Below are 13,241 nucleotides of genomic sequence, written 5' to 3'. Positions count from 1 at the left end.
ACGGGGCTCCGGGGAACGAGCAGAGGGCTGAGGTGCCAGGCAGGCATGGTGCCCTTGGGGTGGGTGTCCGTGCACTGTGCCCTCGACATGATGCCCTCCCCAGCACCCAGGAGCTCTGCTTCAGCGCAGGCTGCCACCGCCACCACCAGCCCCCTCCCCTGCCGTTCCCCTTCCAATGTCTTGTTTCTGCAGTCCACAGGTGCCCAGGTCCAGGTGGCCGGGGACATGCTGCCCAACTCCACAGAGCGGGCAGTGACCATCTCGGGGACCCCTGACGCCATCATCCAGTGCGTCAAGCAGATCTGTGTGGTCATGCTGGAGGTACAGTCTGGGCATCCAGGGCTCACTGCCAGCCCACCCCTCATGCCACACCACCCGTGGCTTCTTCAGCCGTGGCTTCATCATGTCGGCTGTGGCATGTGGCTGGGGCCCTGAGAATTCACACGGTCAGGGCCGTGTGGGGGCCAGGGGTCAAGAGCGTGACCCAAGACCGCACCCAGGCCCAAGGCGACCTAAGTGACAGCCGCGCTGGGTGTGCGGGTGCCTGCCCTCAGGCATGTCCATCATCTCGGCTAGGGGGCTGGGGAAAGGGATGTGTCAGGAGGCAATCAAATGAGAAGTCATTAGTCGGCAATAGGAGGGTCGTCCAGTAAAGTGTCAGGCCTTACCCTCGGTGCAAGTCTGTGCTGGACACGCTGCCTGCTGTGGACAGCACCCTGCTGCCCTGGGCCCATGGGGCAAGGGGAGGCAGGAGGCCCGCGCTCACCACGCCTACAGGCATCAGAGCCCCACCAAGGCACCAAAGGAGGAAAAGTACACGAAAATGCCCAAATTGTAAAGACAGAGAGGAATAAACAAAATGGTTAAAACCAAAGCAGAAGCGAAGAAGATACAGCTGAGCAAGACAAAAGCCTCTCTTGAAATTTTTTTGAGAAAAAAACCTGAGATTTAAATTTCAGCTAATACCCCAAATGCAGCAGGATTCACTGAAGCTCCCACAGTTGCTGGTCTTCAAGCCACAGTGAAGTACTTCAGCCTCCGATGAAGGCTCCAGCAGCTGCCGTGAGGGAGGCCCTGTGCCTCGGCCGGTGTCTGTGGGCTCCCCCCTCTTTTGTCCTTTGTTTGGTGTTCAAACCCACATCCAGCTCTTTAAAAAAATTACGCAGATTTCTTTTCCCAAAGTATACTGTTTTGTGAAATCAAAACTATTTTTCTAAATATTGGTGTCCTGATGGTCCCCAGCCACTGGTCATGGTGACAGTTGGTGCCGGTCTGTGTTCCCTTCGGGCCCCTGCTGCTGGGACCCCGGCAGCGCCATGTGGGCATGCGCTGAACAGGGCCGTGCACTCCCTTGCACTGGCGGATGCCCGAGGTGGCGAGAAAGCACACACATCTTGAGCGGCAGCGGCCGCGTCAGAGTGCAAGGTCACATGAACAGTTCCAGGAGGGACACAGCCTCCCATGTCCACAAACAAGGGTTAGAATAAGACTCTCGGTCTCCTCAGGACTCCTCCCAAGCAGCGTTGCTGGCACCACGTTCATGGTCAGACGTGGCCCATAGAAACAGCCTGGACCCCACTAGCTGTGGGTGCTGGTGCCCCAGGGGTGTGTTCCCACCGGCTGGAGGCTCACGTGAGACTCAACTGTGAAGCAAGCGCTCATGGCGACTGTGAACGGCAGACCGAGGGCCGAGGCGATGCCTTATTCTTGCTGGGGCCACGAAGCTCTCAGAGGTCAGAGAGCTGCTGTCTCCCCGGGGGACGAGGAGCCACTGCACCTAGAAATGGTTGGGCCCATTTTTAAGTGAAGAATAGCTGGACAAGTAGAGCAAAGATTAAAGGACTTCCAGACTTAGCTCTGGCCAAGGTCATACAGCTCGGTCATACAGCACTTAGCCCCACACCCTTGAAATGGCCTCTGCGAGGGCTGCCCTCAGGTGGGGGCAGGTCAGTGGGGCCCCATGGAGAGCACGGGTGTCGCGGCACAGCCTGCCCGGCAGTGCCCACTGTACCCCAGGGGGCACCAGGGGCGCCGTGCTCACAGGGCCTCTCCTGTTAGAGGACATCGGTGAGCGCCGGAATCACAAGCTCATGGTAGCGGGATGGTGGGCGCTGCGGTCCGTGGGGCCAGAGGGCACGGAGTGAGGTGCCCGGCTCAGGGACGGGGCATAGCTGGACTGAGTTCTCTGCTGGTGCAGTGAGAACCTCGCTCCCCCAAGCTCGGTTTAGTCATGGTTCTGCCACCATGAACCGAGTGTCCTCTGAGGCTGCAGTGACCCCCGGCTGCACAGAGATGATTCTGGAGGCAACTGGTCATAAATAGCAGGAACACTGAAGACCGACCTACCCTGGGGCCCAGCATCACCCCAGACGGGGTCAGCTCGCAGGCCCCTCAGCAGCCCTTCCTGCTTTATAGCAAGGCTGCACGGTGTTCCAAGGTCACACAGCATACCTAAAGTCAGGCAGCATGTCAAGGTCAAACCATGTGCTCAAGGTCATGCAGTGGAGTCAGGGTCACACAGTGTGCCCATGATCACACAGCATGGCTTGGACTGCAGAGTTGAAGCTGCCACCTGGTGTGCTGAGCCTGCCCCACGTTGCTTTGTGTCTCTCGGTTGGGGGGGGTAGTATGAGGTCACACCCAATAGCCCAGGGTGTGGGCTTGGCCTGAGGGCACCATGGTCTCAAGACCTCCCAGCAGGGACAGGCTGTCCTGGCCCCCACCCTCTGCCTCTGGCTGGTGGTGTTGCTGACCCAGGCCAGCCCTGTGGCTTCTGCTCCCAGGGAAGACTGCCGTGTGTCCGGACAAGGGCGGACCCTGATTGCCTCTGACCAAGGAGTTCAGTCGACTCAATCAGAATCGGGCAGACTTCTGGTACTTGAAAATATCATTCACCCGAAGATAAAAATTCTATACTTTGGGGCATAGAATAAGCAAAGGAAATTATAGCAAAGCTCATCATGACTATAAAATACTGAATTTGGACTCTAAGCTTTTTTAAAAAGTTGCTTCTTTTTATGAACAGTGAAATTGGATGTTTCTAGCTGTCCTGTGATGATGCCTACTGAGCATCACAAGCCCGGCCCTGCGAAGCCTTTGGGGCACTGGGCACGAGCCCCCATGGCCAAGCTTCCCATAAAGCCTGGCTTTTCCCCTGAACATGGGAGAGAGGGAGGAAGATTTTCTCAAGAGGACAACAGCCAGGCTGACCCAAGTGCGGAACGACAGCACCCTGGTCCGCGGGCAGCCACCTGTCCATCTGCACATGGGCAGGGCCTCGGCCTCCGTTCTTGCTTGTCAAGAACTGATGGTGCACACTGCCATGGAGCCCCCGCCTCCCGCCCCACATTCCGTGGGGGTTGTGGCTTCAGGTGGGGGCATATTTAGGGCAGTGGCTACACGGAGGAGAGAGGTGGCCCTGTGGAGGGTCCCTGTCAGGCTGCCCTCCTGCTGCAGGGTGTCCCCACCCTCTGGGGCTGCTGCAGCCTGGGGGACAGGGCGGGGCGGGTGGTGCAGCAGGGGTGGGCTTGGGAAGGAGGCCCCTGTCAGCAGGTCCTGGCACTGGGAAGCCGCTCTAATGCTCTCTCTCCCTCTCCTGTCCCTTTTCCTAGTCCCCACCGAAAGGTGCCACCATCCCCTACCGCCCAAAGCCCGCCTCCACCCCTGTCATTTTTGCAGGTGGTCAGGTAAGAGCCGACCCGCTCGCGGCCTCCACTGCCAACCTCAGCCTCTTACTGCAGCCCCCGCCGCTGCCCGTTAGTGCACTCAGGTTTTCTCCCCTGTCATGTGCACGTCTCCCACCCCACCCACGCTGGACGCAAAGCTCTCCCAGCCCGCTGCCGGGCACGGGGTCGCGCACACAGACAGGGCCATGTCAGATGTCCCATAGACACTGGGCCCTGGAAGCGTCTTCTCCCTGACCTGGCAAAGAAGGACCCTGGTTCTGCCTGTGCAACGTTCACCCCAATCTAGCTCCTGAGTGTCCTTAAGAAGCCCTAGTAGAAGGGCCAGGAGTGTTACAGGTGACCCTGTGGCTCCAAGTTGAAGCAGGTGGAGCTGCAGGAACAGGGTCCCGCTTCCCCTGAAATGCACATTCCTGACTTTCCACAGAGGAGTTTCTGGGAGCAAGGGAAGGGAAAGATGCCCAGCCAGGCAAGAGCCTTGCCGGTCACAGCGATGGCCCTCAAACTCTGCCAGGCCCCGCATCAGCTAGGTCAGGAACACCTGCTTTGCACACCTGTGGCTATGGCCAGAGCCACTGACCTCCTTTCTCCCCTGCCGGCAAGGTGCCTGGGAGGCCAGGGGTTGCAGAGAAATTTGTGTCTGAGGCCGGCAGTTCATTAGTAGGGCCTAGAGAGAGCCCAGGAGAGGGGCTGTATCCACTGCCCCACAAGGGCCCACCTGCTGCCATCGGGCACCACGGTGTGGGTAGAGGGCCCTGGAAGATGCCCAGCCAGTGGTGCCTGGAGGAGCTCTGCGTCCAGTTGGCGGTGACGTGTGTCCTTGTTCGAGGGAGAGTGAAGACGGGCAATTCCCAGAGGTGACCCAGGTCAGGCGAGAGTGATCATGATTTTATCATTAACAAAGCAGCAAATAAAAATTTATCCACATGTTAAAGGAATCTTATCAGATCCTGCAGGTTGACTTCACATGTTAGATGAGAGGCTGGGGCCTGCATTTCCAAGAGCAGCTTGTGGGCCTCTTCCCACAGGGAGGGACCCCCACGGGGCCTGCGTGTTTCAGGGCAGGCCGCTGTCCACGGTGCCTGGCTTCCTCAGGCATATCCGCTGTGGGCCTCCCTCGCAGCCTCCTCACCTCTGCAGTCTCCCAGCAGCCCTGCCCTCTGTGTGGACCCTTCACGTCCCTGCTCCCTCTTGTTGCAGCCCCAGGATGTGGGCACGCCCCCATTTTACAGGTCAGAAGGCAAGGCCAGAGGAGGCAGGGGAACAGACACAGTGGGGCCCTGTGCAGAGCACTGTGTCCTTTCCCCTGACACGTGGACAAACCCACAGCGGCACCACGTGGGAGAGCGCAGGTCCTTATTCAAAAGGGAGGCCCCACAGGCCCCGCCCAGCAAGCCCCGGCCCTGGCCGTCATCTGCACCTGTGCCCCGAGGACAGCGAGGTCTCACCAGTGGCTCTCCCTGGTTGCGTGGGGACAGAAGAACCACAGCACACGCTGAGCAGTGGGGTGTGAGTGGGATTTAGTGCAGAAGGGGGCCCCTCAGAATCCGTCCCCACTGCCACAGAACCTAGACCTGAGGGACCTGCGCCCCTCTCCCTGAGTGACCTCCAGAGGCGCCCCTCGCTGTGCGGGCCCACCCGGGAGCACCAGCCCTGCCTTTCAGGCAGCTCACAGGGTGTGGGTTTCATCCAGACGGAACCTTCATCTGTCTGGCTATTACTGCCATCCAGAGAGCCTGGTAAACTGCCCACCCGCAAGTAGGATTAAGAGTTACCTACGTGAGTAAAAGATAAGTCAGAAACGTCTGGGATGAAGAATTGCACTGTCAGGAAGTGTGCGCAATTCACTCGGACATGCGGGGCCGTGAGGGCAACAGGCCCTGACCTTCACAGACCTGCCTGGTGGCATCTCCACAAAACCTAAAGACGAGGCCTCGCGGCTCTGTGTCCAGAAGTACGGGGGGCGGGGGGCGCCCACTCGGACACTTGCTGCATCTGATAAGATCCCTTTACTTCTCCATGGAACGCCATTGGCGGACCCTGCCCCAGACTGGGGCCTCGCCTCCGGTGGTCCCCGTCAAGGGCCTGGCTGACCTTTAACTCCCAGGTTGGGTTGTTTATGACAACACTTGGCAGATTCAAAAGATGTGGTTTGCCGGAACCTTGGACACCATCCCTCAGTGTGAAGTCCACGGAAGCGACGCTCAGACTGACCTGGGGTTTCCCTCTTGGGTGCACACGTGCAGACACAGGTGGGCGTCACGTGTCCACTCAGGTTGTGGCACGGGAACCCACATGGCCAAGCGCCAGAAGCCATGTCCCTCCACACCTGTGCCACCCAAGCTGGGGCCTCAAATGTGGCTGTCCAGGGCTGGTTGTGGCACGTTCCACATCACAGCATGTGAGGCCCGACAGCAAGTCTTTGGTCTTTACTCTCCCTTGACACCTTGTGGTTCGTTTGGTTTTGGCCGTGAGTTTCTGGGAGCAGCGTAGCTGGTGGACTGTTGAGGCAGGAGGGGACAGGTGGGGGGAGGAGGCACGGGGCCCACACTCGAGCTGTGGCTGGTCTGAGTCACTGTCTTGAGGGTGAAGCCCCAGGGACCCACACTGGCCCCCCGGGAGCGGTGCCGTGCGCGTGCAGCCCCCCATGAGAATAGCTGCGTGGCCCTCTGAGGCTGCAAGTGCAAGACAAGTCGGTCCCTCTTGTGACTGATTTGGGCACATTTCTTCATCTGCTTTCACAAAATTGGTCTTGTCACCTTTTAAAGGTCCTTTGTTGGGTTTGGGGTTAAATACTTTGTAAAAGTGTTGACTCTGAAAGCTGATGAAGTTTCAAAAGGTTAACAATTAGTGAGTCTGTAACAGGGTGGGGTCCTTTGCAGGGGTTTTCTTTTAAGAGCCCCGGGGGAGCGGGGAGCCTCTTCGCCCTCCCCGCTGACTGGCCAGTGTCCGAGCCCGCAGCTGTCCGGCGAACGGGCTGTAGCTGCCCTGGCTTATGCGTCTGGTTGTAGCTCCAGCCACCCGCGGGCAGCGGTGAGGCCTGGAGCCAGGACGCCCCCAGTCTGCACCTCCCGGTGCCCTAAGCTACTGGGGGCAGGTGGGCACGCGCTCTGGGAGGAAGCTCTGACCACGGGGCCTTGGGCCTGTTCACGAGAAGTCCCAGCCCCGAGAAAGCCCTTGTTCCCAGGGGAGAGCTGCTGGCGGGCACCAAGTGTGGCTGGCCGCTCCCCGAGCTGACAGTGTCTCTCTCTTTCTAGGCCTACACGATCCAGGGACAGTACGCCATCCCCCACCCAGATGTGAGTCTCCACTCTGCCTCCCTGGCCTTCCCTTCTCGTCACCGTTACCCCCTGCATGCCTCTGTTACTTGCTACTAGTGTTAATATTACACACTAATATTAATACCGTCCTCTCGGTGTTCCCGCCCCGTGTCGTGTCCACATGACCTTGAATAACCTTTAACCTCTTAGCACTAATTCTACTTGTGTGGAGGACTTGGCCTGATGTCAAATTGTTCCCACCGTTGCTGCACTCTGGGGCTTTCCTCCGCACACCAGGCCTCCGGCGGTGGCCACAAGGCTGCTTTGCCCACGGCACCCGCCCCAGCGGGCAGGGACCACGGGGTTCCCTACGCCCACCTGAGAAGTCAGGCGACGCGCTATCAGACAGGTGCTCTAAGAGATGCTGGAGAGGATGTTTGGACATCCGGTAAAGCTACACTTTCCGGAGCCACACGACACTTTCAGCGCCCCCACGCCCCCCACCCCGAGAACAAAAGCCAGCAGAAGGGGCCTTGGTTTTCACTGTAGCGTTGAAGCCGCGCTCCGCCGTGGGGCCTGCTCAGCCGTCCCTGAGTGCGTCACGGTCTGAGGATGGTATCAGAGTTGAGGGTGGGGACGCCCGAAAATGCACCGTGCGGGGGCCCAGGGACCGAGGGGACGATGTGCAGCGGCTACAGGGCAGCAGCTGTGGCCCAAGGTCGTTCCTGCACAGGGATCTAGACGCGCGCCTGGCACGGGGCCAGGAGGCCTGCAGGAGCTGGTCGGGAAGGGGGAGGGAAGGGGGAGGGAAGGGGGACCAGGCCAGGGCAAGGAGGCCAAGCTGGGCATCAGCAGCCGCAGCAAACCCAGAGTTCATTGTGAGAAGCCTTTTTCTTCTCTAAATCGTTGTGAAAATCACCGAGCTTCGCGGCCTCTCCCGAGAAAGTGTTTCCGGCCTGTGTTCTCTGTGATCTGAGACTCGTATCTGGGAGGTGCCGCCAGGCTGACAGGTGCTCGCCTCTTCTGCAAACCCTATGCGTTTGAACTGGGCGGGCACGGACGTGGGCAGTGAGACGTACGGGCAGAGCAGGCAAGGGCTTTTAGAAATGAAGCGAGGCTAAATAAGAGTGTGGGGGGCGTGGGGATTCAGTTCACTACCATGGCCGGGAACTCTCCTCAGAGCAGAGAAGAGATCCTGGCAAGGATCCTCAAGGGCAGTCTGCTGAGCAGGAGGCTCTCCCCGCCCCAGGCATGGCCCCGAGGCCGTTTTCAGTGGTTCCTGGGTTTAGGTGGTAACTGCCTTAGCACTGAGTCACCTGTCCCGTATCTGCCCATGGCCCCCACTCATGAAGCTGCCCTCCTCCTGCCCAGGACGTGCTGCAAGGGCCCTATAGCTCCTCGTTGGATAGAAGCCGGGCAGGGACACAGCCGTCTGCACTCAGCTGGTTGGTGGGGTGACACCGGTTCTGTCCACCTGCTCACTCCCATCCCCCACCTGCTCACCTGAGCGCATAGCCACCTCCCCGTCCCCCTTGAGGACACGTGTCAAAGCCTGGCCTCTGCTAGTGACCCCCACATACTGTTACATGGTATCAGGGATGTTCTTCATTCTGCTGTGAGTTTCTTAGAGATCCCAGGAGTGGGGAAGGTGGTGAAGGTGTGAACCCACTCAGCCTCCTCAAAAGAACCATCGGCAGCTTTAAGAAAAAGTTAACATTCTTCCACCGTAAGGAGGTTGACAGCATTGCCGAAGAAAATGAGGGAGCAGTGGAGGTCAGTCTGCAAGACCCCCCACAGCAGGCAGGGGCAGACCCCGTAGCTCCAGGTGGGTGACACCCCCGTCCATCATCATCTGGGCGACTGCCAACTGTGACTGAGGGGATGCAGGTTTTAGAGCCTGGGAGAAGGGGTGGCCCGTCCCCAGCGCAGGAATGCCATGCAGAGTGTAAGCGCTCGAGGGGGTGGGTCGCACACTGCGATGGTAGGCTCCACGGCCCCCCACGGACGGACAGCCCTGCGTGGGGGTGATGGGCAAGCAGACGGAAGCCAAGTGGGTCACAGGCCTAATTCCTGGGATGGCACAGTCTTCATTTAACATGGGGCCAGATGGTCTTGTGCCACTAGAAGTACAAGAGCTGATTGGAAAACCTGGCCCGTTGGCTTTTTGAAAACTCAGGAACACAGGGGTCTGGCCCCCTAGTAAAGGGCAGTTGGCCCCAGAGAACAGCTCTGAGGTTGAGGCAGGAGCCACAGACCCATCAACAAAGGCCTGAGGTTTCTTGCAGCCTCTGAGCTGACAGAGAAGTGTTTCTGGCTTGAAGTTCCCAGGGTTGTGGGCGGGCACACTTCAGTCTGGCTGATTGGTTTTTATATTAATTGGTTGTTGTGTCTTTCCAAGTGATTTTCTCAGAATCTCTTCAAAGTGGGTCGTTTCGCAGGTTTTTTTCTCAGATTGGTTAAACTGACTTATAACTAACTATTGCATAATTGCCTCATTACATTTGGTAGAGACCTGAGATACTCGGCTCTTCTTAGGAAACAGCTCTCTGTGCGGGACCCTCCGCTGTGTAGACTGGCCGCAGGGGCCAGGCAGCTGCTGGGACTCAGTAGTGGGAAGTCTGAGAAGTGCGTGGCTTGCAGGCTCGTGATATTGAAGACTGGACAATCATGTTGACACTCCATCCAAAACAAAAATAAAACAACTGTGTGGTGACATCGGTGATTATGGCCAGGAAGGCAACTTTAATCTGAGCTTAGTGTTCAGTAGGGACTTTAAGGGCTTTGTTTCTTAGAACTCAGATATAATAATGGTAGGAAACACTACTTTATTTTATAACATAAGTGAATGCGGTTTAAATGCTTGAGCCATGGTGGCTGACACACAGCACAGGATCTTCCAGCGGCCTGTGACCCGAATCACAGACTGAGAAAACATGTTCCTTAGAGCTGAGTGTTACTTTATCTAGAACTAAACTGTATGTGTTTTTTCTGTGCCCGGTGTTGATGAGCACATTCTGGTTCACCCTCCCTGGAGACTCACCAGTTTCCCTGCAGGGTTGCGCTGCCACTCAGTTGTTTTACCCGAATCCTCCTGGACTTGCCCAGGAGAGGCACCAGGACGCTGGGTGTGGGGAGGATGGCCCCAGCCATGGCCTGACCACCGCAGCCCCTGGGCGGCTGCCCCTGACCTCCACGCAGCCCGCCCAGGTCCTCGTGGCTTCAGACGTGGCAGGGGAGGCAGCAGGGACTTGGACGTGGGAACCGCCCCGTCCTCCTGCCCACCCAGCACCTGTGTCCCTTCACTTGCTCGATGTGATCACATGGGAGGGATGAGTCAGCTCCAAGCCAACCCCCACGTGTGATTCTTCTTTGCTGGTCTTCAGAGCATCCAAGTCACTCTCTCCGTAACACACCCTCATGTAAGGGGCACCGGAAGCAAGCAGAAACTAAGCCGTTTGTTAGAGGTGACAACAAAGGGTTTGCCACCTCCGCCCCTTCGCCTGCACCTGGCACTGACTGCAGGCTAGCAGTCAGGACAGCCACCCGGTTTCACACAAGGAAGTGGTCGCCGCAGAAGCTCACTGCCCGAGCTACAGAGCCACTGGCTTCCAGCGGTGGTGCACATAACCCGTGGTTCCAGGAAGCGTGTTCTTCAGAGTAAGTAGCGGGAGACGGTAACACGGGAGTCGGAACAGAAGTAAAAGAGGGAAGATGCACATTAAGTCCTGAGTGGAAGATGTTTCCTAGCTGTCCACTCACATGTCACTGTGAGTGCAGGAACTCCCCGATGACCACCAGTCACCTCCTCTAGATCCCCGTGGAGATGGCGCAGAGGCCGCTCCTGACACCTCGCAGTGGAAACGGTGGGGAGAGTAGGCAGCACTCTCAGGCCGCCCGGCTGCTGGGCCTCACCTTGGCTCTGCTCTTTCCTCAAGATCCTGCAGCTCGGAGTGGTGGGGAGGTACCCACACACTGGACCTCGACCTCCCAGGGTGGGAAAAGCAGGAGGCCAGCTTGCCTTAGGTCTTCCCTGTCTCCCTGCCCCCACCCCAGTGAACCCGGTCACTCTCCTGCTGAGCCATTGGGTCAGCGGGAGAGCCATTGGGCCTGGCTTCCTCCTCCCAGCCTGCCGCTCTTAAGAGGCAGAATCTGCATTTTCATCCCATCGAAGTCCCAAGAAGAGGTCATCACAAGGAGTGAGGGAAGATTCTACAAGATAGGCACTGAGAATTTCTCAGAATTAATAAAAGAAGCCAATCCTCACATTCAGGAATCCCAACAAATCCCAAACAAGATAAATAAAAAGAAATCCACTTTATACATATCAAGGTAAAACCACGTAACATCAAGACCAAAAGTAAATCTCCAAAGTAGTCAGAAAAGGAAGCAAGAAAGAAGGTGCAGGGACGTCTCACCAGCCGCCCTGGAAAAGCCAGAAGGTGATGGTGCAATGAAATAATTGTCAAGCCAGGCTTCTGTTTTTTTTTTTTAAAGATTTATTTATTTGAGAGAGAGAGAATGAAAGATAGCACGAGAGGGGAGAGGGTCAGAGGGAGAAGCAGACTCCCCGCCGAGCAGGGAGCCCGATGCGGGACTCGATCCCGGGATTCCAGGATCATGACCTGAGCCGAAGGCAGTCGCTTAACCAACTGAGCCACCCAGGCGCCCAAGCCAGGCTTCTGTCTTAAGAGCATCTTCCAAGGACCTAAATCCGAGCATTTTCAGACAAACAGCTGTGACCAACAGTCTTCGCCCTTCAGGAGGACAGTGATTGTGAAGGGAAGACCAGAGATGCAGGACAGGGGGGCTTGTTTCATTCACATAAGAAAAGGCCGAGGAAATATTGATGGTTGTGACTCCATTAAAATGTAAACATTTAGGTAAACGAAAGCAACAGTTGTCTGTAAAGTCAATATCAAGGCTGTCTAATTTACGGGATTAACAGAACAGAACAAATGGACAAAAATAGCAGATGTATGCTTCAGATGGATCCAGGGGAATTCGAGCTTCCTGTCGGTCACTGTGTTGTGCCAGAAGAGGCAAAGCTACGGAATTTAGACTTTATGTGTTAAAATATCAAAGTGACCGCTGACAGAAAAGACTTTACTTAAGTGACTTCCCCCCAGATGCAGGGGGGGGGGGGAACTAATCCATACAAAAGAAGAAAAAGAGTGAAAACGTGAAAGAAGCCTTAGAAAGTCAGGACAGTTACAGGTGCAAAATAAAATAAATGGCAGAAATTTGTCCCTATATGTGTAATTGTGATCAAAGTAGAAGTAATGTTCCAGTTAAAAAATAAGACTGTCTGACTTTAAAAAAGAAAAAAAAAAAAAAAAAAGCCCTAAACAAGTAGCAAACAAAACAGGGGAAAAAATCTAGCATTTTTTTCCCCAAGAGACACACCTAAAGAATAAAGACCCAGAAATACTGAAAGGATAGAAAAAGCTATCCTGGGAAAAGACTAACTGCAGGAAACCTTACATACCAACATTAATATCAGTGGGGGAAAACAAGACTTTAAGGCAAATTCTATATTTATAGTCATTTACGTATTGATAAAAGCTCAGTTCACCAGAAGATATAAATTCAAAACTTGTATGCACCTGAAACATATCTTCAAATACATGTAAAGAAAAAGTGAACAAATCATAAAGGTTTGTTAAAATTTGACAGACATGTAGGGAGCCTGCCCATGATGCTGCCGTGACCGATATAGCTTGAACCCAATTCTACACAACAGGGATGTAAGTCCCAGAAACGTCTACATAACTGGATCACACATTACGCCATAAAGAAAGCTCACCATCTATCAAAAATTGGAATCCTATAGGCTGTACTCTCACCACAAAGCAATTAAGTTGAAATCAATAAATAAAAGATGACTTAAAAAAAAAACCCTCGTCTTTATTGAAAGTTAAAGAAGCCCAAAAACCAAAAAAGAAAAAGGGAGGGAACATACCAGTTTCTCCATTAAATATCTTTATAATGTCATGAAATATCTTTATAATGTCAGTTCTTCCCAAATCGAGGTACAAATGCAGTACAATTCCAATCGAAATCCTGACAGAGATTTAACATGCTGTTTAAAATTTATATGAAAGAGCAAAGGCCAAGAATCATCAAGATACCTATGGAAAGAACAAACAGTTGGGGGAGCTGCCCTAACAGATGCAGGGACTGGCTGTAGAGCCATATACTGCTGGAGACAGGGTTTGGGCGCCGGGAGCAACCCTGGGCCAGTGTGCCGCTCAGAGAGCCTGGGGTCTGCCCACGCCGGCCGGGGGGCTGCTGGTGCAGG

The 13,241-nt window shown here is 55.5% G+C and overlaps 1 protein-coding gene across 1 annotated transcript in view; it reads left to right on the top strand.

The window, feature by feature from the left end:
- The window catches only part of PCBP3 (poly(rC) binding protein 3), a 72,291-nt gene that overhangs the window by 46,011 nt on the left and 13,039 nt on the right, over nt 1–13,241 (top strand). Inside the window, exons 8-10 of the mRNA XM_028094755.2 lie at nt 193–321; nt 3,612–3,755; nt 6,941–6,982. Of these exons, the coding sequence (XP_027950556.1) occupies nt 193–321; nt 3,612–3,755; nt 6,941–6,982 (315 nt within the window). The remainder of the gene's footprint in view (nt 1–192; nt 322–3,611; nt 3,756–6,940; nt 6,983–13,241) is intronic.

Source organism: Eumetopias jubatus, unplaced genomic scaffold (assembly GCF_037043125.1).
Source record: "Eumetopias jubatus isolate StellerSeaLion01/CBP00866 unplaced genomic scaffold, mEumJub1_p1.0 scaffold_1, whole genome shotgun sequence".
In the NCBI taxonomy this organism is placed as follows: domain Eukaryota; kingdom Metazoa; phylum Chordata; class Mammalia; order Carnivora; family Otariidae; genus Eumetopias; species Eumetopias jubatus.
The sequence above is the reverse complement of the archived record's forward strand: the minus strand, read 5'-3'. Positions and strand labels throughout refer to the sequence as shown.